The following is a 22,585-nucleotide window of genomic DNA, read 5'->3' on the forward strand; positions in this document are numbered from 1 at the left end:
ATTAAAGAACACAAAAAACAATTTACAAGGCAAAGAAAAAACTTCCATCAGTATGTGGGTACTAACATTCTTTCTGCAGTTTTGTCCCTTTAAAAACAAATAGAGGGCACAGATAAGGAGGCAGATGGAATACCGGATCAAAGGCAACGGTTTAAGTTTTTTCTTCTTTTTTTTTTATATTAATTTTACTTTATTAATGTCTTTATCTGTTTTGCAAATGCACACGTTCAAGTTATTGATATCAGTTATTTGAAAAGACTGGGTTGATACGCACTCCAGTACAGTAGGTGGCGGTAATGCGTCTCAGCGCTGCTCGCAATAAAACAGGAAATAGATTAAACGGCAGCAGCGCCATTTCACATTTCATTCATTGGCGTTAAGGCCTACTTCACTTTATTGGTGAGTTTTGAGTTTTAACGATTCGATGGGAACGTGAAATACCCTCTGGGGAGTTGACTATGTGGAGCTGTCACTGTGTTGCTGAAATAAATATTTTTCATAGACGTGTATGCTGAAATAATGGGCGAACGTTTGCAGTGACTTATTAGCCAGCTAGCTGTTTTAGCTTCCTGAATCCCAACCCAAGCGAACGCCATTACAATAAACTCTGGACGCACTGCGCACCTAACGCTATTTCCAGAGGTTTATAACGAGCGAGTTAAGTGGTAACTGGCAGTTAATATATGTTAATATTGGACGAAGATGTGTTAGCAAGCTAGCCATGCTAGCTAAACATTGCACTCTTTAACGGACTAACTTGTCTAACTTGATATGTTTCTTAAAATGTATGGGGAAGTAAATGCGTAGTTTCATGGTTTGCAGAGAGAGCCCCGGCGATATTAATATTTAAATGGTTTTGACAACTTGACACCACTTAGTTTGAAGCTGTGTTTCGTCTAGCATCCAAACATACGTATTTGTGTCTAATGCAAATTTTATTTTTCGAAGGGGCAAACTGTCACAAAAGCATGGGAGCAAATGTGTGCATCATATACAGTTGACAATGCGATTGCCACTTCTGTACACAGACACCGTTGGAAAATTATTCAGAACTTAATTTTTCTTCAAAAAAAGTCCTCAAATGTTATAATATATATTATATAATATATATATTAATATATATTCCCAGTCTCTGGGAATAACATCACTATCTCATATGCCTTCGTATGAACCGGCATTGCAGCAAATGACTTGGTAATTGCCAGTTTTTGGTGTAATAACAAAAATAAACTTGACCAACTTATGAAACCAGTGGAGGGCAGCATTGCACAGTATGCTATTAGTTATTATTAGAAGAAGACTATGTATTATTACGTTACATGTAATTTAGCAGACGCTTTTATTGAAAGCGACTTACAAGGGAATTGAGTACAACCTGGAGTTGATTGCGACCATGAAGTCTTTTGAGCACAGGGTACCAGTCTTAACCACTGAGCTACCCCAGCCCATTTAAAGCTTCTCTAAAGCTGTTACAAACAGTATTAGTTTTTGTGTTGGTCCGTAATATGTTGATTATGTCCAGGAACCAACATTTGTCAGTTGTAATGTTTTCTTTGTCAAATGAAGCAATGAAATCAGAACATATTCACTTTTAACACGCTAAAAAAAATCACAAAGCTTGTTTTAATTAATAAATAACTCTAAAACAGAATAAAAATAGTGATTAATTAAGTAATCACTTTTTTGCAATCAAAAGACTCGGTTGTATTAAACTTTATTTTTGCTTGGTGTATCTAAAGCACTCGTAGTAGGAATAATCTATTCAATAGCACCAATTTATGGTTTGCTGACAGTTTGAAGTAATCATGTTCATAGTTATACACTTGTAAATAATGTGTTTTTCTAAACCCTTCAGGATACACAGAATTTCACCATGGTGAAAATTTTTATCGGCAACCTCTCCTGCAACACCACACCCGATGAGCTGCGCGAACTCTTTGAGAAGTATGGCAAAGTGTCCGAATGTGATGTTGTCAAAAACTATGGGTTTGTGCACATGAATAGCATTACCGAAGCGGAGGAGGCCATTCAAAACCTCCATCAGCACCAGCTGCACGGCTGGCGCATGAATGTGGAGATGAGCAAAGGGAGGCCCAAATCTACCACCAAGCTCCATGTCAGTAACATCAGTTCGGACGTCACCACTGATATGCTGCGGGCCAAGTTTGCGGAATATGGCACAGTGGTGGAGTGTGACATAGTGAAAGACTATGCCTTTATACACATGGAGCAAGTGGAGGATGCCATGGAGGCCATCAGTAAGCTGGACAACACGGCCTACAAAGGTGAACTCCTGGCCAGCGGAAACTGGTTTCTTTACTGTCTGTAGATTCGAAATTGGATTTTGTTCTGTCGCCAAGTAAACACCGCTAGCTGATAACTTGAGCACAGCAAAAGAAAGTTTGAATCACTGTTGCCTTCATTGAGCAGGTGGACTGAAAGTAATCAGTTTTAAGTTTGCCAGTCACTTGTAAAACCCTGGACAGTGTAACTGGTGAATAGACATCGGCATGTAACCACGTGCACCTGGCACTGAAGGTTGTTTCGCTTCGCTCAGTGATGTTCGGCCAAATGCTTTGAACGTGCTTTTAGACGGTAAGAGCCTTTTCGTGTCACAACCCTGCGGTCTCATGCGTTTCTTCTCTCTCCTTACAAGGCAAGCTGATGAGCGTACAGCTGTCCACGAGTCGGCTTCGCACTGCCCCGGGAATGGGAAGTCATACCGGCTGCTATGTCTGTGGGAAACATGGTCACTGGTCGAAAGATTGTCCAGTCGATCGGAACGGTAGCAGCGACGACAGCATGGGAGGTCGCAGTGGCCGAGCCCCCCCACGCGGCCCCCCTGGTTATGGCAGGGGTGCCTACGGAATGACCCCTCCTCCAGCGGCTGATTACATGGGTGGCTCTGCGTATAGTGAGGGTAGTTATGGAGGTGGAATTCCGCCACCGCCACCCCCTCCTCGGAGGCTTAGCGGCTATGGCTCTGAGGCAGGGAGTAGGTATGCAAACAGAGCTGCAGGCTCCTATGCTGAGAGGTCATCCGCTTATGATCGTGACCGTCCCTATAGCAGTGTTGATTATTATGAAAAGTACAGAGCTCGGCCATATGGCTCGAGTTATTTCGAGGAACGCCGCATGTCCTATATTCCTCCTCCCCCACCTCCCCCTCCTTCCTTCTCAAAGCTTCCCTCTAGTGTAGATCCATACAGGCAAATGCCTCCAACGTCGTCGGTCGATTCAACTGCCGCATACTACGCACGGGACCGCAGCCCGATCCAACGAGTGCCAGACCCTACTGGAGGCTACACCTACGAGCGAACACGGCTGTCACCGGTGTCCTCCAGGACCTCCTACACTGCTCCACGAGCCAAAGATCCTTACGCGTCGCGATACAACCCGTACTAAAGCCATGGCGCTAAGGTGAGCAACATGGTAATGACGATCTACGTGGAATTAGGAGCTTTTGCTGCTAAATTATATGGGTAATGCTGTGCTGCGGACATTTGGGGATTAAACCGTCGTTTCTGAAAAGGGATTGCTTTGCTCTCTTTATAGGTCTATTTGTGAACTGCGGGACTTTGCTGTTATATCTTCGAGCTACGTGATTTCATCAGTCTGTGCGATGTGCAGGAAACCATACAAGATGTGGGAATTTGGGTTTGGAAAGTGGCATCTTGTCTTTTCAGACCATTTGCATATTCTGTTTTCAGTAATGTTACACGAACTGCCCTGTCTAACATTTATATTGTATAAAAAACAAAAACTTTGCTCTGCAGGTTCAGCTCGGTTTTTAGCCATGTTTGTTTGTTTTTCTTATTTGTTCATTATGTGTAGCAAATGTAACAAATGTGGATTGTTCAGCTTTTGGTGATTATTCAGAAAAAAGCTGGATTTATAACTATGTGAAGAGACAATTATTACATATATATATATATATATATATATATATGTATGTATATATATATATATATATATATACATCTTGCTTTATGCACAGGCTTTTACTATCACACCCTAGGCTACACTGTAGTTCTTCTCTGGGGTTTAACGGCAGTTTGCATCTATGATGCAGAATTACTGCCATCTTCTTGAATTAGAAAACTCCTTCACCACCTAGTCCATCATATTCTATGTCCTCTCCTCCTTCCCACCCTTTTCTTGAAATGCACCTTTTTAAATAGTAACTACATGCTGCTTGTATTTTACCTTAAACGATACTGATTGTTACTCATTTGCCCGTTAACGCTCTGCATTTACTATAAACCCAGCTGACATGTTTTGGTTCCATTTATTATGGAACACTTGCTTTATTTTTTTAAATTGGGTTGCAGGGTTACCTGGTTTAATTAGCCAGATCAGTTGCTTGTAGTTCAGTCGAGCCTGAACTTGCTCCTAATCTGAGTCAGTTTTATGGATGTAAGTAATTATTTTCATTGTACATTAATCTCTTGATTGTTTTTTATTAAACGTCACTGAGGAGCCAAAAAAACAACAACCAAAAAAACACACTGAAACATATTCATAATTTATCAAAAACATTTAGTGTAGCACACGAATGGACATTGTTTCACTTTTTAAGAGCAACAAAATCCACATCCATTCAACTGACTCAGCCTAAGTCAGAAAACTGCATCACACTGTGAGAGAAAATAAGAAATAAATGATCTCAAACATTCCAGCATATTTTTTTTTAATTAAATTTTATTTAATTGTGTTTACGAAATAGAATAAAGAGAAAAATCTTTCGAGAATAAAGTAAATTATTATTAAAGCAAAATCTCACATGATCAACCTGCATCAAGATGAGAAACGTGGAGCATTTTCGTGAAGTTACAAAAATATAGAAATACTTTGCACCACATTATCAGGACTTTTTTTATTGTGTAATATTATGACTTTTTTAATATTATGACTTTATTCCTATTACTCAGTCATTGAATGCTGGTCAGTGTGTGATCAATAAATCCTGATTTTTTTCCTGCTTAAACATGTCAAAATGGCTGCCGTGTAAAGGGCCCATCGGCTGGCGAGCATTTTGTGTGAACAAGACATAGCTATTTTCTTCCCACTGGTGATGTTTATAAAACCTCTGTGTCTTTGGTTTTAGTCTGGGGTGGATATGTATTGTATATCCATGTGTATCACATCATAGGCAGATGGAGAAACATGAGGCAGAACTCGAGACTCTGGGCTGGACAAGTTAGCAAGGCGTGTTTTTCTTTGTTGAACATGTTTGTTTTGCATACAGGTGGATTTGACGTTTGTATTTTTCTTACTAGCTGTGAAAGTACCAGCATACATTAAAAAAAAGAAAATCTGAAATGAATGTGATTTTTATTAAAGACAACAACTTGGTCTTGACATTTTTTGTTTTTGTTTGAAAGCTTGTTTGGTGGCATCTCCTTGGATGTGTATGAGTAGTGTGGGTCTCACTGACTGCTAACATTAACTCCATTTAGTTTAGTCAATCAGGTCCAACGATCGTCTTGAAACAAGCAAAATCAAAATTGATCTTGGTCAGCATTTATTTGCTTATTTACACCAGTGACCAGTGTAACCTGCCAAAATGGACCATGGGAACTTCTAATTGTTTGCTTCTTGGAGCCATATTTAAGGGTTAAATGGTTAAACGTTGTTTTTATTTGTGCTGATTATATAAGAAAAAAATGCTATTATTGTGTGCTTTTGAAACACTGCTGTTAAAAAAATATACATTTATTTTTTAGACTCTTGAAAAGTTTGAGGGTAAAATAACTCGGGTGCTAAGACGTAATTTAAATATAGTGTATGTTTTCTGTAATTTAACATCAAGGCTGAGCAGTCATGCTGAATTTTATTTTTAAAACAAGGTATTTGGAAAATAGGTTTCATATGAAACACAATAAATCTACAATATACACTTTGTGTGTTGGTCAATTTACATTCACCAACTTGAGGTCAACAGATTTAATTTATATATTTATTTGTTTTATTTGGAAGGAGAAAGTGACAGTTTCTGGTTCTGCTGAGTGTTTTTTTAATTATTATTGTTGTTTACAAAATATAACAAATAGACAAGGACAATAGCAGAACTTGGGAGCAAAATAAAAATAATAAGAATAAAATAATACACATGTATACAAAATAATATAAGTTATAAATAAGCAGATAAAAGCAAGACAGTGGGACAAACAAAACGATATATTTGAAATGGGCCTTTTGGTTTTCAACTGAAGATACTGAAGGTATAATTCAAAAGCTCTGTCTTTTCCTCATAAATAAGAAGCTTTGCTAAAAAATATATATATATAATATAGTTGATTACAAAAGACTCCTTTGTGGGTTTTGTATTGGTCTTTTACTTGAGGTCACCAGCAGATCTTCCCTTCGTTTACGCGATTCCTCGAGTCTCGCGTTAACTTACTCCGGCTGCTGGTTTCTCCCCCGAGAGAGTTAACCGATTAGCCGCGCTGTTCCATATTTAGCGTGGTGCTAACCTAGTCACGAGCTGCGAATGTGGTAGCAGAAGGCGCCATTTCATTCGAGGAACCGACACACTCTCACACACGCGCTACAGCTGCGGAAGGTAAAAAAGAATTCATAAAATGCATAAAAGCCTGAGCTTGTTAGCTTTTTCCCGTTCAACTCTAGCCTAAGATAATGTATCTCTCGAACAAATGGAGCTCCTGTTTTACGCATGGGTGCATGCTAAGCTAATATAACACAATAGGCGTGCAACGTAACGTTGGCAGCACATTATGTAACTTCTATCAGCGATTAAACCAGTGTCACCAGGCTGTTAAACGTTAAATCGTCGCCAGTCTTTACTACGTTAACGGCAGCTACAGGTATAGAAAGAGTTTCAAAGCCACAATGCTAATGCTGTGAATGGAGATGAACGTGTCTTCATCTACAGAGATTCATCAAGGGATGCAGGCCTTATCATGTTCCCTTAACATAAGCCTAAGCATAAACCAGCCTGTAGGTCTACAAACAGCTGCAAATACACCAGTTATATGTCGTCGCAAAAACGTATAGTAAAGGATAATTGTGCATTTAGCGAACTGTCAAGTGCTTAAAGTGAAAGGGAGGCACATGAATCCCTACTATCATATGCTAAATTCCACTTTTATTTTGTGATGTCGCTTTGGCACGCAGGTATTTTGTATTAGAGCAGCAACAATTAATACAAATGATCTTATCAATGAATCGGTTTCTGATTTTAGCTACTTCAATGGGATCATGTTCAGCTTTCTGGGGTCCTCTATGACACTCCACTATTAATTAGAATAAAAAGAGTCAAATAAGGAAAATAAGTAGTACCTGTTGCTCTAAATTAGAACCTTGGGATTTATTTGTAGCAAAGAAAACAAATAAAAATCTTTTTTTTTGAGTGAAAATCAGACTGGGAAAAAAAAACAGAAAATTGGCTTCAGTTACTTTAATGGCTGTCAGGCATATTGTAACTTGTATAACGCAATTTAATAAATAGAAATGATTTTAAAAAACAAAACAAAAACTAAGGTGATTTAGTTGAGTTATAAAACCTGTAAAGGATGTACTGGAGCGTATTTTCTTTTGAATCAATCTTAACTAAGTACCGTCAGATAAAAATAATGATACTTCAAGTAAATTATCTGGGCCAGATTTTGATTTGGTTGATAGATTTCTGGTATCAATCTCCATTTCTTCTTTTCCCACAGTGACAGATCAGCTCCACCATGGTGAAAATATTCATTGGGAACTTGTCGTCAGAGACGACGTCAGAGGAACTTCGCTCTCTCTTCTCCCAGTATGGCAAGATTGCAGAATGCACTGTGGTCAAGAACTTTGGCTTTGTGCACATGGATAGCAAAGCAGAGGCAGAGGAGGCCATACGCAACCTCCACCACTACGAGCTCAACGGTCAGCCCATGAATGTGGAATTGAGCCGTGGCAAGATGAAAGGATCCACCAAACTGCACGTCGGCAACATTGCCTGCACCAACCAAGAGCTGAGGGCTAAGTTTGAAGAGTATGGTTCTGTGTTGGAGTGTGACATAGTAAAAAACTATGCTTTTGTTCACATGGAGAGAATGGAGGATGCCATGGAGGTCATTAATCATTTAGACAACACCGCGTTTAAAGGTGAACTCTCGGGATGGGCTTCATGGGGAGTTAACACTTGATTAAACATAAAGAATATATCACTCTGTTCTTGTAAGTTTACAGGTAAGTTGCGGATGCGCTGCAGGTAAGAAAAAAAAAATAAGGGGACAATGGTAAGTTGAAGAGAAATGATAGGCCTACATTCTTTTTTTTTTATATATATTTTTTAAAGCTGGCATCCGTAATATTGTTTGTAATTTTCATTTGTATTGTACACAATTATAATGTGCAGTACGTGATGTTCTGCCGGGGTCACACTTATTCCAGTTGTGCGGCTATTGTCAGTTTAATGCCGGGAAGTTCATGGCGTTTGTTTAATTCGGCAAATCTAAACTCACTTTGAGCAGAATGACCATCAAGTGTGTTTATTCATGCGTTCTTTTTAGCGCGGTCATGTATTCTGGGTTAAATGCGGAGTAGTGATGTGCGCATCGGCTCTGACGTCACTTGGAACCTCACTGACTTCCGTTATAATAATTTTAATTTCTCTTGGGTACAATTAGTTTTTATTGTTGACGTATAAATATCCTCATATTTACCTGGTTCTCCTCGGGGTGTAAAAATGTTATGGATTTCAGCTTTAATAACTGTACTTTCTAATGTTCCAGTCATAGGCCATGTTTCATTGCTCAATTGGCGTGTAATGTAGATTTTTAGCACACGAATACACAAGGAGAACTTTGTATGCCAGAAAGGTAATGTCTGGTTATATTATATGGTACAAATGCAGACAAAAATCCTTATTGAGTCTTTTCTTTTTAAGGCAAACTGATGAGCGTGAAGCTTTCGACTAGCCGCCTGCGTACTGCGCCGGGAATGGGAGACAGATCGGGTTGTTATCGTTGCGGGCAGGAAGGCCACTGGTCCAAAGAGTGCCCTCTTGACCAAAATGGCCACCACAGAAACGGCTCAGAGTCTGATGGATACGATGCCCCGAGATTTGGCGGGCGTGGTCGCAACAGGGGTTATAATCCAGACTTCACTGGCGATCCAGATTACGGTGACGGCTATGCTCCTGTACCTGTTTATTCCGGTGGTTCTGGTCACGGCAGCATGCCAGGGTACAGACGGGGCGCAGGGTACGAGAGTGCAATGAGATACGGGCCGCCCCCAGGTTATGGAATAAACCCTGTTGCTGATCATAGCATGGCTCGGATGTACGGCAGCGAGGCGGGATACCGGAGCACCGGCTCATACTATGGCGCGGTTCCACCCTACCCGACGCGGCGGTCGCCTTACGAGGAACGGGATCCGTACGGGGTCGTGGACTACTACGAGAAGTACAGGGCCAATTCATACGGAGGCAGTTATTTCGAGGAACGGCGCGCTGTCCCCTTGTCTGCTCCATCAACCGCCGCCACGCCTATCATGAGGGAACGTCTTCCTCCCTCTAGCCATAACCCATACCAGTGCCCTCCCCCTCCTCCTCCACCAGCTTCAGTCACCTCATACTATGCACGTGACCGGAGTCCGGTTCGGAGAGCACCTGCTGAGGCGGAAGGATATTCATATGATCGTACGCGCATGCCCACGGTGACGCCCATTCCAAGGAGCTCTACCTACGACCATTCGCGGGATGCCGGTGCGGAGCGGCCACGATATGCATACTAACCCGTGTCCTACAACGTCTCATGAGGGGTGGTTGATATTTAGCAGACAGGCTAGTCTAAGTAGAATAGGAATAACTAAAAATTAAGCATAACAAATTCTCATTGGTAATGTTTATACAAGACGTGAAGGTAGCAAGATTATGGTGGGAGTAAATAGATTTCAAATCATCCCATGACGAGATTTCAGTAGTAATAGTTAAATACAGTCACATCATGCTGTCATCTCATTCCAGTTTATACTACAAAAAGCAGTAATCAAACTTAAATGTCCAGTCCAGTGCTGTTCATCCTATTTACATGTTGTGGTATTGGTGCAGTGCTTAATGGTTTAGTGTAGTGTGCAGATTTCGTTTGGTATCCATTTGTGATATTGTAAACCCAAACAAAAGAAAATGGCCTCTCTGAAAGTATCAATGTCCATACACTATGTAGGCTCATTTTATAGAAAAAACCATTGACTCATGCATGTTTTTAAAGGTGAGTCTTGGGGTTTCAGCAATTCTATTTTTCTAAGTTCTTTTCAGCAGCTGCTCATCTCTTTACTGTCCGTCTGTGTTGTAAGTTTACATTGTTGGTTCATTTTTGAAGCACATGGAAAAAGCTAATCCCATTTCTGTTCACTTCACTAACCTGTGGACTTAAATGTATGACAGACCTGCACAGGAAGAACATGAACATTTGCATTTACATTTGCAACAATGCATTTGTTACATACAAAATTGTTTATGAAGCTGTGATTAACTCACTTGTGATCATTTTTTTACAGTCACATTGCTTGTATTTTTTTTTTTTAATTTCCTCTTGTGTTGAAAGTTGGGTTTCAAATTTTAAACTTGTAGTTTCATAAGATGATCTTAGTTGCCTGTGCTGTCTGTCTTGATTTCTACATATTGGGTTACAATTAAAATCTGTCTAAAGACTGTGACTGTTCAATGTGATGAATCCTCTGGTATTCTGGTCCATGTAAGTAACCGATTTAATTTTTGATTAAATAGAAGGTTGCCACAGAAGTAGTTTTTTGTTTGTTTGTTAATGCACTCATTTATTGTTAGTTTCAAACAGAATCTTAAATTAAACACACATACTTTAAACTGATAAAGGTCATAACTTAGGAAACGTATACATTTAGAATGTGATAAACTGGCATCTGGTCTAGGGTGTACCCTGCCTCTTGCCCTATGTCAGCAGGGATTGGCACTAGCGACCCTCGTGTGGAAAAAAAAGTGGTAGAAGATGAATGCCCCCTAATTGACCAAAAAAACGCGAACTACGGTTTCTGTCCCATTGCATTCAACAACAGTAAACGGTAACTAAAGAAGAGTTCTCAAACTTGCGGACCCTCAATCATTTTAATGTGGCCCTCCATTTAATATAAAGTCATTATTTCTTGTCAGATTTTTATTTACGGATTCATTTTGCATCATAAATCAAATTTGTATTGTAAACTATCTTTCTATAACAAAACACTTTTTTTGTAATATCACAGATATTGTCATATTATGTTTTTTTCCCCCAAAAAAGTTTGACTTTTTCCACTTCATCTGCCCCTCCTGACCAGACTTAACAGTGAGACTCCTGATCCAAAGCATTGACACTACTCTTCTCCTTGTTATTACAATTGTCATGGGATTCAATCCTTTGAATCCTTTGTATATTTGAGTAAACAAGATGTAAATTGGGCAAATGTGCACAATATCACACATGTCAACTCAAGTGAAACACAAACATGACAAATATCCTTTCCATTAAAACCCTTGAAAATGGGTAAAATAGCACAGTGTGATATAAATGTGTCAATGAATTGCATAATTAAATGACCAATACAATTCCAGTTCATGTGGAAATGGTCCAACTCCACTGCTTTGACCGTCAATGTTATTTCAAAGGAAATTAATTTCGCCTGAACTGAATAATTAAAAAATACAATTTAATCCAACAAGTTAATATTCTTACAGTTTTGTTGTAAATCAACATTAGAGGGAGAAATTAAATAATAAAACCTAAAATTGAATTAGAATAGTAGCCCGGATATGAGGTCACAACGCTATGCGCCATATTGGTTGTCATATTCGCCAATCAAATCCCAGGGTGAGGATGAGTGGGCGGGTCTTAGCTCCACCAATAGGGACGGTTTATTCTACGGCGGATCATCCTTTGTGGTTTTCTGTCCGGCGCCATTTTGATGGACGTGTTGTGAGCGCATTTGCGTATCGTCTGCTCCCTCGTCAAATATTTTTTTCACTAAAAGCATTTTAAACGCGAGTACACCTACCCTCGAGAGTAACGTGGTTGTTGGGGGACTTTGAAAGAAATGGCCACGGGAGCAAATGCAACCCCTTTGGGGAAGTTGCACCCCAGCATTGGCGCTAAACGAGGATTTGACGCCGGGCCTGGCTCGGGCAACGGCTTGATGCCAACACCGGGGCCGCCAGCATCCTTCCCTGCACTTCAAGCTTTCCAGCCTGCGATGCCAAACGTAGCTTTTCCGCAATTCAGCCCAGTGACGGGTGTTTCCGCCCCGTCTCCTCAGCCACCGGTGGTGGTTGGCGGACTAGGGAAACCTGGTAGGTTGAAGGCTAACCTGCTAACGAAAGCTTGTGGTGAGGCGTGAGTGATAGCCAGCCAATGTGGCTAACATGGCTTAGCTTCCAAGGCCCCATGTCAAGTACTCACTGGGCACGAATCTGTAAACTCAAATTAGCAATTTGCCCGGTTGTTGGTCCAAAATCAAATTCAGCTTGTTTTCTGTGGTTAAATTTAGACACATAATGCTATGTTAAACGTAGATTATGACATTGATATACGTGTGGTCATATGTGTTGAAATTAAGCATATGTAGTTTCCTTAGTGTTCGGTTCAAAATGTTGTGAAATATAATGTTTCCCGTGTTAAGATCAGCTTGTTTCGGTTCGCCACCCTTCCCGTCATAAACAAGATCATATCAGATACAGATATTAGACATTTATCCTGCAACGTAGCCACAATCAATGTGCATTATATCACCCTTTCTCGGTAGATTTTGGTCAGAAGAAATCGAGAAAGAAGAGCCGCTGGAGCAGCGAGACGCCTGACCAGAAGACGGTCATCCCGGGAATGCCCACAGTTATTCCTCCTGGATTGACCCGGGACCAGGAAAGAGCCTATATAGGTAAATAATTACTATTTATCCTTTGTCCACAAAGGGTTGCATGACAACTACAAATGCACTTATGTAATGTCATATGTGTGAATTTCTAGTCTCCTTATGATGCTTATCATTATTAATGTTACACACACGTGCTGTTTGCTGAATTCCCAACAGCTAGAGCTTTATTGGCACCCTCAAGATGCATAATACTAACTGTAAATAATGATTCCCATCATCTATCCATTTAACAGTAACATAATGTGTAACATAAAAATGCATAATGTCTAATTTTGCTCCAACTGTTGAGAGAAAGCAATAGTTTGTTTTCTGGTCAACAATTACACAGTATATTTCTTGATGTAAGGTGTTGATTGACCAGCAATTCCATTATTAATATGGAGGTGGTTATGTTGTGGTGGTTTTTAAATTTGCATACCATTGAGCACAAATTAGTAAGACAAGTTTGTTTATAGGTGATTATTGAACACCACTGCTTGCTGATATCTGTCCTGAGCTGCAGGTCACTGTTCACTGTCTTGCCTGACCCCCCCCCCCTTACACATCATCAGTAATGTCCCTGTGCATGGAGACGTTTGTCATAATGTCCTAACATGCTAAATATGCCTTTGTTTATACCGGACCGAGTGTGAGCAATGCTGCTTCAATGGCAAATCAATCCATCGTAAACATATTTGCATTACTCAAAAAGTTGGTTTCATTTGTGATAAAAAGATTGGGAAACACTTGATCACTGTTATTGCTCTTTGACCTATAAACATTTTTGAAATACAGTTTGTAACCACACATGCCTTTCAGCAGCAGTGTAGCACCAACATTACTGCATTCACAGTCCCTCACATGGGTGTTCTGAAGCAGATAAGTCCTTTTGTCAATAACTGACTTTGTTATTGATGTCGTTCACCCATTGGTAATGGTTGTTCTTTCTTGGTCATTTGTGCCCACCTTCCCTTGTCATACTTGTCATTTCCTTTGCTCATGTAGTCGACCCCTTTAAAACAATCCAAGGGAAGCACTTCTAAGATGCATTAACTGTGAGCTACAATTCACAGGCCCTTTATCCATCTCTATAATCAAGAGTAATCCTTTCAGTGATGAGTGAATCTCAGTGTTTGAAGGGTATTCTCATTACAACGTTCATAATGTGCATGAGATGACTTATTTATTTATTTATTTATTCTTTCGCCATTGCCTTTTAAAATGTTTGAATTGTTTCCTTTGTCACTGCAGCCCCCCAGTGTTAGATCTGTGGAGTGACAAGAGAGACTGTCCTCACCTGTTTTGTTATTTAAACTTACAAAACAAATAGACCAATCAGTGGTTTATGTTTAGACCGGCGGTGTCCTTAAAATGCCAAAGCCTCGGAACCTAATATGCTGCAGAATGTGAAGCTTTCTCTTACTGGAGTAAAACCTCAGCAATTTGAGTTTTAAATATTAATGCTATGCTGTGCATTTATTGGAACCACGGTCTAGTCATTAACTGACATGTTGCCATGTTTAATCATTGTGTGGAAATGACAGTTCTGTTTGTGCTAATGTAAACCTACCCATAGCACACATCTTAATTGGGTAACACATTTTTCTGATGTCATCAGAAATGCTTTAGACTCCTATATTTGATCTCCCTTTGTGCTTTTATTTAACAGATCTGACAGTTGTTGTTTTTTTTACCATAGTAATGAATGGGACAGCGCTCTAATGTGCAGAGCTTTGTCTCTCTGATGTTGTTGTGGTAACCACATTTCTCTCCATCCTTGTTTTTCTTTCCTAACCTGAATTCTTCCAGTCCAACTGCAGATTGAAGACCTGACTCGTAAACTGCGTACAGGAGACCTGGGAATCCCTGTTAACCCTGAGGACAGGTCGGAAAAAGATTAAATCCACGAACAGTAACATTTTCTCTACCTTCTTGACTCTTTTTGGAAGACAATTGTTGATTTTCTGTATGTGGTGGTTAGTTGTAATCAAAGAATTTTTTTTAGTAATAATCTGGTAGTCCAATAGTTAAGTTAGCTGCAGTTTGAAGGGCAGTGTTTTAAATATCAAGTTTTTCTACTTTGCAACATTAAGTTTCCAATCGGTTAATATTTCACCCACCAGTAAATATTTACACATTTACTACTTTAACATTATGTTTACGAGGTAGTGAATGTAATGTCAAAGGAAATGTTGTTTTCCTGAAGGTAGGGTCTGTATGCTACATTTGGGCAATTGCCACTCTAATAAGAACACAAATTGCTCCAGACCTGCATCTGTTGGGGTGTTGTTAAACTGTACTGCAGCATACAGGGAACATTTCTCTGTTTTGAATATGGTCGTCAAAAGTACACATGTAAACATAACACCACACAGCTCAACAGCACCACAGACTGCAACCTCCATAGCAAGGTGTTCCTAGTAAACAGACCACTGTATTTTACTCAAAATAATGAGCTTGTTACCAGTTAACTATACATTTTGATTGTGGTTTACACATTTTGAAAGACAGAATTAGCAGGACCAGGCTTTATTGGCCAGAGTATAGTAATGTGTACTTTTTTTCTCATCTGATATTTCACACATGCACGTAATTGTGAACATTTCTTCTTTGCTGTGTAAATAGTAGTTTGACCAAAAGAAACCTTTTAATGAAGGGTCTATTTTCTGGCTTTTGGGGAACTTTTGAGCTCCAGTGGAGAATGTTTTCTCAGAACACAGCAGGGCCAATCTGCTGAGGACAAAGGTAAGATGCAGTTGAAAGCTCCCAAAAGCCAGCAAATCGACCTTCAATTGTCTTCTTTTTTTCCTTTCTTTCTGAAATGTTTGCAGGTTAATATAATCTGTTGCTTTGTGATGTTGTAGAAACTCAGTCTTGGGCGGGAAAGGTCAAAAGTTATTTAAAAATATAAAGTAAATATTTTTACTCTAGTGTCCACAGTGGAAAGGAGGAGGGTATAAATGCTTGGGCAACCCACTGTATATAGGTCAATGCAAGTTAAGTTTAGAATTATTTCATGAGAACAGAACTTAGCAAGTCAACAGCACATGATCATCACAAGATGAAGATACTTTTTAAAAAAAATATTTTCTGTAGGTTGTATTTATTTTACTTGACAGTTTAGTGCAAGTGTTTCTTTAAATTTAGACTCCCAGTATTTATGCATCAAGGTTTCACCCGCTGCCTTTTTTTTGTGACGTAGAGTGCTGCGTGAACCCATGAATACAAACATGTTGCTGAATGTACAAAGATTTTTATCTGAAACAGGTTTAGGTCAGCAAACCATGCTCTGTTTTAAATGATCTTTGTTATTTTAGATGTCTTGAGTTTTAAAATTGATGAAGATGAGATAGGGGAATTGGCCAGCCCTTTTTGTTGACTTTGATATAGGATATTCCATTACTATATTTGAGTGTTTGAGCCTACTTCATACTACACTAGTGATCAATATTTTCTTTCTTAGACCTAATTAACCATCTGTCGTTGTTGATCTCTGGTTTTCCAGTGATATCCCTTTTAAACAATTCAACCCGGTGTGGCGGGTTGCCAGTTTTCCCTTTTGGACACTTGAGGTCTGCAAGAAGTCCGCCAGAATTCCATGGGTTCTGAAACCACAGCGGCCAACTTATAACATAGTTTCCTTAAGGATCTGTTCCCACAGGAAGTGACTCGCTTTTCAAGAGTGTATGAGTTGACCTTTGTAAGCTAGGGTCACTTTCTCACCATAATCGGACATTTCCACAGAGCTGCAGCACTCTCTTACAAACCACTCCCCCAATCTAATGTGACACAACCAACGTGGGGGTGTTTCAGGTTGTCATCGTTGGAAGTTTGAAGCATAAAAGGAAATATATATTATTTTTTTTCCCTCACTCTTCACATCACATGGACACAAATGTGGCTCTCAGGTGGGAGAGCATAGGAAAAGGTGGCTATCTAATCTTAATTCCTTTTCTCTAACCCAAATTACCCCACGTCAACCTAACCCTTTTTCAAGCACAGGGCCTCCTTAACGCAGCAGCACAGGTTTTCAGCATCCAAGGGGAGGTACGGACCTCTTCCGCCACGTCAACACCAAGCAACTCTCAAAGCCAGCGTTTCTGCTTAGGATTGCGAATTTTGCTTTGGTTTCTTTTTCTTACCTCCAGCTTTTCTTTCTTGTAGGCCAACAATCCTGTATGCAGGTGTAGTTATGGCCATTCATTTGTTTATTTTTTTTCCCCCTCTTATCTATGTGGTTAATGCCCCTCCAATGTATTTAGCGAATTACCGCTATACAGCTTTGGTTGCCCCCTTTTTACCCTGAGAGGTATAAATGAATGGACTCTAGCCTTTGAAACGTCAGTGCAGAGCTCCCACTAATTGTTCTTTTCCTTTTTTTGAGTTACTCTTGCACTGGTCATGAGTCACAGAGTCAGTCGATCTGTGATTACTGAGTAGAGCCAAATTTACATTTAATAACATTTGTAAGACATGTTGTTCCCAGTGTATTCTAAGTGAAGTCTTAGTTAGCTGTAGGAAGCATGTGTGACTGTTTTTTCCCACCATGCTCCACTTCTAGAAAGGTATTGATGTTGTCTTTGTTGTCCCTTTGTTTGCCAATTTCAGGTCCCCCTCTCCAGAGCCAATCTACAACAGCGAGGGCAAGAGGTTAAACACCCGAGAGTACCGCACACGGAAGAAGATCGAGGAGGAGCGTCACTCCCTCATCACTGAGATGGTCGGACTCAACCCTGAATTCAAGCCTCCTGCAGACTATAAGTATGATTGCCATCAAGATACCGGCCCTATTCAGACCTGGCGTTAACATCAGTCCTGAGTAATCCGATCACATCTATTTTGTGCCTAGTACAGGTCTGAACTCTTGGCACATGCCTGGATTTAAGACCGCCACCTCAGCTCACGTCTTTACAATATTTCACACTAATTGGCTCTTGAACATGGATATATTTTCAACAACAAATGTCACATGATTTTCTAATGTTAGAAATTGTATTTCTTAGAACAGCATACGCAGAGCAAGTCAATTCACTCTTCTTCTCCCTTTCACTGCCTAAGCTTGTGTTTGTGTGAATATGCCAAACATATTATTTTGTTCTCAGGGAACAGATGTGATATCAGATATTTGAATATGGGACGGCGGGAAGAAGCCACATCTGATGTTGATTTAGTCACAGGAGAAGCCTTTTCTTCTCATATTTAAATCTAATCACGGCGACAGTACTATAAACAACCAAGGACACATGTTGATACCACATCTGATCAGGACAACTAATCATTGTCCAGTCTCTTTAAAGGTATTCAGAGTGTTTCCTATTTCTCCTTGCAAATACTGATCTTGTTTATTTTATGTAATTTTTTTCAGACCACCTGCCACCAGAGTCAACGACAAAGTGATGATTCCCCAAGATGAATACCCTGAAATCAACTTTGTTGGTCTTCTAATTGGACCACGGTAAATTTTGTTTGTTACCCTAACCTATACATGTTTTTCACTCACTTGACATAGCCAGAACAGCTGGAAGTTGAGTTTAGCATTTAACTTTGTTCTTCTTCCCCCCCCCCAGTGGTAATACACTGAAGAACATTGAGAAAGAGTGCTGTGCTAAGATCATGATCCGTGGTAAAGGTTCTGTGAAGGAGGGCAAGGTTGGCCGAAAGGATGGGCAGATGCTCCCAGGGGAAGATGAGCCTCTGCACGCCCTGGTCACTGCCAACACAATGGAGAACGTCAAGAAAGCTGTGGAGCAGGTTTGGATGTTTTGATCTTTAGTTTAGTGATTTACTTTGTCAGTCCATTTGTGTAAAAAATGTCTCATGTACTGTGTGTTAATTGTGTGAAATCCACAGATCCGCAACATCCTGAAACAAGGCATTGAGACACCCGAGGATCAGAATGACCTACGGAAGATGCAGCTGAGGGAACTGGCCAGACTTAATGGCACACTGAGGGAAGATGACAACAGGTCAGTGGATTTTGTCCGGCTTTAGCCAGGCTTCTATAGAAACACGGTACAGCAAGACTGTGCCCTCCAGAAACCAAGGCTCTTGCCTGTATAGACACTGGAAAAGATGAATATAGCTATAAAGTACATTCTGCTTCATCTTAGCTACTTGAACACCAGTGACGTTTTTTCTCTCTTTGTGTCTGTAGGATCCTTCGTCCTTGGCAAAACTCTGAGCCACGCAGCATCACTAACACCACCCTGTGCACCAAGTGTGGTGGAGCCGGTCACATCTCCTCTGACTGCAAGTACACAAGGTAAGCAACGGTTCAACACAACTACACAGAACAGAAGTTAGAAGCTCAGCTTTGTGGCGTGTGTGTATTCTGAATGTTTTTGTAACACTGTTTGTTCTGCTTCGTATAGCACATTTGCAGCCCACAGAACAACAGGAGGAGAACCTCCTCAGTCGGCACAGGACAAAGCTCGCATGGATAAGGAGTACCTGTCACTCATGGCTGAGCTGGGGGAGGCTCCAGTCCCTACGTCTGGTGGAGGACACAGTAGCCAGGGAGGAGGCCCCCGTGCCTCGGGCCCCAACAGTAACCAGTCACCTCTGGTTAGTTGGTGATCCACAATTTCATGCTTTGGTTAATGTAGAAAGTGTCTGATGACTGTCTGATTACTGTGTTTGCGCACCAGAACCGGCCTCCCTGGATGAGCTCTGGCCATAATGAGAACAGGAACTACCATAGCGTGCAAGCAGGGCCTGGTGGTCACGGTGCACCCCACAGCTTCCCTCCGCCAATGCCCAGCATGGGAGGCCCCCCGATGCCCCCCAACCCCAATGGCCTTCCTCCACCCTGGATGCAGCCACCTCCTCCCCCCATGAGCCAGGCTCCAGGACCTCATGGACACCCGATGGGTAAGAACTGGTATTTTAGTCTGACAAGTGCTGGAAAATTGTAGATATAATGTGTTACTTAATGAGGTTAGTGTCAACTTTAACAGTTTAACTCTTATATCTAGTACTGTAACTCTTTTAACTCTAATTAAATGTTATTCTTTGCAGGTCTGTTGCCTCCGCCGATGAGTATGATGCCCCCTCCGCCTCCTCCCCCCAGCAGTCAGCCACCTCCCCCTCCGTCTGGCCCTCTGCCGCCATGGCAACAACAGGCTCCTCCTCCCCCTCCAACCAGCAGTATGGCAACCAGTACACCACTGCCATGGCAACAAAGTAAGAACCCACAAATGTTTCCATTCATTTTTCATTTAGTCCGACTTATTTTGTCAAATTGGCTTTCAACTTACAAGCCCCCCTGAAATCCTCAGACTGATAGACTGGTAGACTGATAGACTGGTAGACTGATGTGTGAACATGATTAAATGTTGTTTGACCGACCTGACACCATGGGCCTTCTTTTAAGCAAAATGTCCTTATTTGTGCTGATTTCCTTTGGTTGGATGACCTATTAAAAACCTTAATTGTGCTTTCAAGGAAGCTTTGGTACTGCAAATTTTATTTGCCAGACCCCTGAAGAAGTTCTTTGTTTATAAACTGATAAGTGAAGACCTTTTATTTCAATGTTTTTATTCATGCATTTTTTGATGGGACACAGTGTAAGAATAATGATTTCTTGGTGGACCACTGCAACCTCATTTATAAACCCACAAAGGTCGAGCTCTTTTGTACATGACATGAAAATGAAGTAATAAATCATGTAGGCAGATTTCTGTGAAGGTATCTTTTCATCACAGGGAAAGTGTTTAATTTGTCCAAACCTCCACCCCTCCTCACAGATACCACCACCACGTCCAGCCCTGCCACCGCCACCCTGCCTCCATGGCAGCAGCCCCAGCAGCCTGCAGCCTCCGGGGCCCAGCCCCCACCACCCATGGGTACCCCATCCATGGTGCCGCCTCCTCCCGGTGTCCAGCCCCCACTGCCCCCCGGAGCTCCTCCCCCTCCACCACCACCTCCCCCGGGCTCAACGGGCATGATGTACGCACCGCCACCACCCCCGCCACCAATGGACCCCTCCAATTTTGTCACCATGATGGGGATGGGGGTGCCAGGCATGCCCCCCTTTGCCATGCCCCCTGCCCCACCACCCCCTCCACCCCAGAGTTAAGCCTGCCAGAGAAGAGCTCCACCCTCTCACATGAGTTTCAACGCTGCAGCCCACATTCTTCTCTTCTATCCAATAAACTGATGATGTTATATAGAGCGTCTGTTTGCTCACAGAAAAGAATATAACCAGTGCTTTATTTTTTATTGATCCTTGATATTGTGGAGACATCTCTGATGAATCATTCAAAGGATGTGTTAGTTGAATTTGTAAACTTGTGTAACTTAGTTATTTTTTCCTGTTTTTAAAATTTAGATTAATACAAAGCTTCTTGTTCAGACAGACGTCGCCCCCTGGTGTCCTGCAGTGCTGCAATACTCCTGTCATGCTTCTTGGTTACCAAATAAATGGCTCGAATGACCAAGCACAAATTCAGTTTGTGCTCACATCTGGAAACACAACTTTGATTGGATTTAAACTGTTGAATTTCAGTTTGCATGATTGATTTTAAGCAGCATCTAAACTCCTATCTTGTTCACTATGTCGGCTTTTGAGTTGATCAGATTAATATTTTTGTATTAATGAGATGTGAAGTGTATCTTAGTTCTGTCAGAAAAAAAACCTCTCTGTAGTTCTGTCTCAGATAATTTTCCAGAAATTCCCAGGGTTTTAAATCTGTTTTCTTTTTATTTTCATGCTGACACTGAGTTTGAAAAGGGGTGGTTGGTGCTGCTGTGTGTGAGCCTCTGATCCCCTGCACTACTTGAATGCTGGGAGCCTGATATCCTTGTTTTCCCTGCATCTCTCTCTCTCTCTCTTTGCTATGACAAGATGTGTGCAATGTTTGTGCTGCTTCTGCAAAGACGAAAGAATCTTGTTTTTGTCCCTTGAGTTATCGCAGAAGAAAATGTCAAGTTTTTTTCCTCGTGTTTCTGGAATCAGTTTGTTGTGTTATGGCACTAGCCTGAATGAATAGCTGTTGAAATCTTGCTTGGTTTAGAATTAAACTGATACATTTCACCTTTTTTTCGTCCTTTTGTGAAAACTGGTTTCTCCTCTCCAGGATGCTGGGATGCTTGCCAACAGTGCCCCACTTCTCTGCCCCTTTCTGTGGGTTATATAACGGCTTTTGTGGCTCTACTGTCTCATCTCATGTCCCTCAGTATTTAATTTAACAGTATTCCTTTTTAGTTGTGCATTTCCTTAGATAAATAGTATTATAAATACAGTACACGACAGAGGCTATTATTTTACCAAATGAATTATATTTGTTTTGGCAATTTTTCATTTAGAACATCATAGTGAATCGAAGCAACACATACAATTGGAAGCTACATTTTAAGACCTAAGTAAAAAAGCGGTGACCGTTTAATGAATGCCAATTACTTATAGTATCTCTTAGTTGCTACCTGCGTCACTTGTGGTGTTAGTCTATAAGAATAATTCCGCAAGTGTCATGGTTGCGCGACTACGGCGAGAAGAGTGAGACCGGAAGTAGATTGATTTTGTCGTAAAAAATAAGACGTACATTTATTTCGTCTTGCGTAGTAAAATAATTCACGAAATGAGATGTGATTCGTCGCGCTCTAAGTTTAGTTAAAAGGTAACTATAACTTATAGTTCAATATTATTACGTGTTTAACCGCCCTTTACTCTGTTGGTTACGGTGAGGCGTGTGACTGCGCCAACGAGACTTTTATTTTAAAAGTG

General features: G+C 40.8%; 3 protein-coding genes across 4 annotated transcripts; all 3 read left to right on the forward strand.

Annotated features, from left to right (window-relative positions):
* The first annotated feature begins 335 nt into the window (after positions 1–335).
* LOC122766956 (RNA-binding protein 4.1-like) lies at positions 336–3,767 on the forward strand. 2 transcript variants are annotated; one of them, XM_044022232.1, is made up of 4 exons: positions 336–399; positions 1,856–2,285; positions 2,657–3,420; positions 3,556–3,767. In XM_044022232.1, the coding sequence occupies exons 2-3, from the start codon at positions 1,874–1,876 to the stop codon at positions 3,403–3,405; spliced, it is 1,161 nt and encodes a 386-aa protein (XP_043878167.1). In that variant the 5' UTR covers positions 336–399; positions 1,856–1,873; the 3' UTR covers positions 3,406–3,420; positions 3,556–3,767. The 2 variants fall into 2 exon arrangements, with proteins under 2 accessions (XP_043878167.1, XP_043878166.1); XM_044022231.1 differs by having other exon boundaries at positions 2,657–3,767.
* A 2,652-nt stretch (positions 3,768–6,419) lies between these two features.
* On the forward strand, positions 6,420–10,747 carry rbm4.1 (RNA binding motif protein 4.1). Its single transcript, XM_044022230.1, has 3 exons — positions 6,420–6,565; positions 7,683–8,106; positions 8,891–10,747. The coding sequence occupies exons 2-3, from the start codon at positions 7,701–7,703 to the stop codon at positions 9,736–9,738; spliced, it is 1,254 nt and encodes a 417-aa protein (XP_043878165.1). The 5' UTR covers positions 6,420–6,565; positions 7,683–7,700; the 3' UTR covers positions 9,739–10,747.
* A 1,144-nt stretch (positions 10,748–11,891) lies between these two features.
* sf1 (splicing factor 1) lies at positions 11,892–21,895 on the forward strand. Its single transcript, XM_044022229.1, has 12 exons — positions 11,892–12,301; positions 12,754–12,885; positions 14,671–14,746; positions 17,470–17,622; positions 18,227–18,316; positions 18,429–18,612; positions 18,712–18,827; positions 19,016–19,123; positions 19,233–19,425; positions 19,509–19,731; positions 19,879–20,043; positions 20,607–21,895. Exons 1-12 carry the CDS (start codon positions 12,049–12,051, stop codon positions 20,936–20,938), a joined length of 2,025 nt encoding a protein of 674 aa, XP_043878164.1. The 5' UTR covers positions 11,892–12,048; the 3' UTR covers positions 20,939–21,895.
* Positions 21,896–22,585: the final 690 nt, after the last annotated feature.

This window comes from Solea senegalensis, linkage group LG3 (assembly GCF_019176455.1).
Source record: "Solea senegalensis isolate Sse05_10M linkage group LG3, IFAPA_SoseM_1, whole genome shotgun sequence".
Classification (NCBI taxonomy): domain Eukaryota; kingdom Metazoa; phylum Chordata; class Actinopteri; order Pleuronectiformes; family Soleidae; genus Solea; species Solea senegalensis.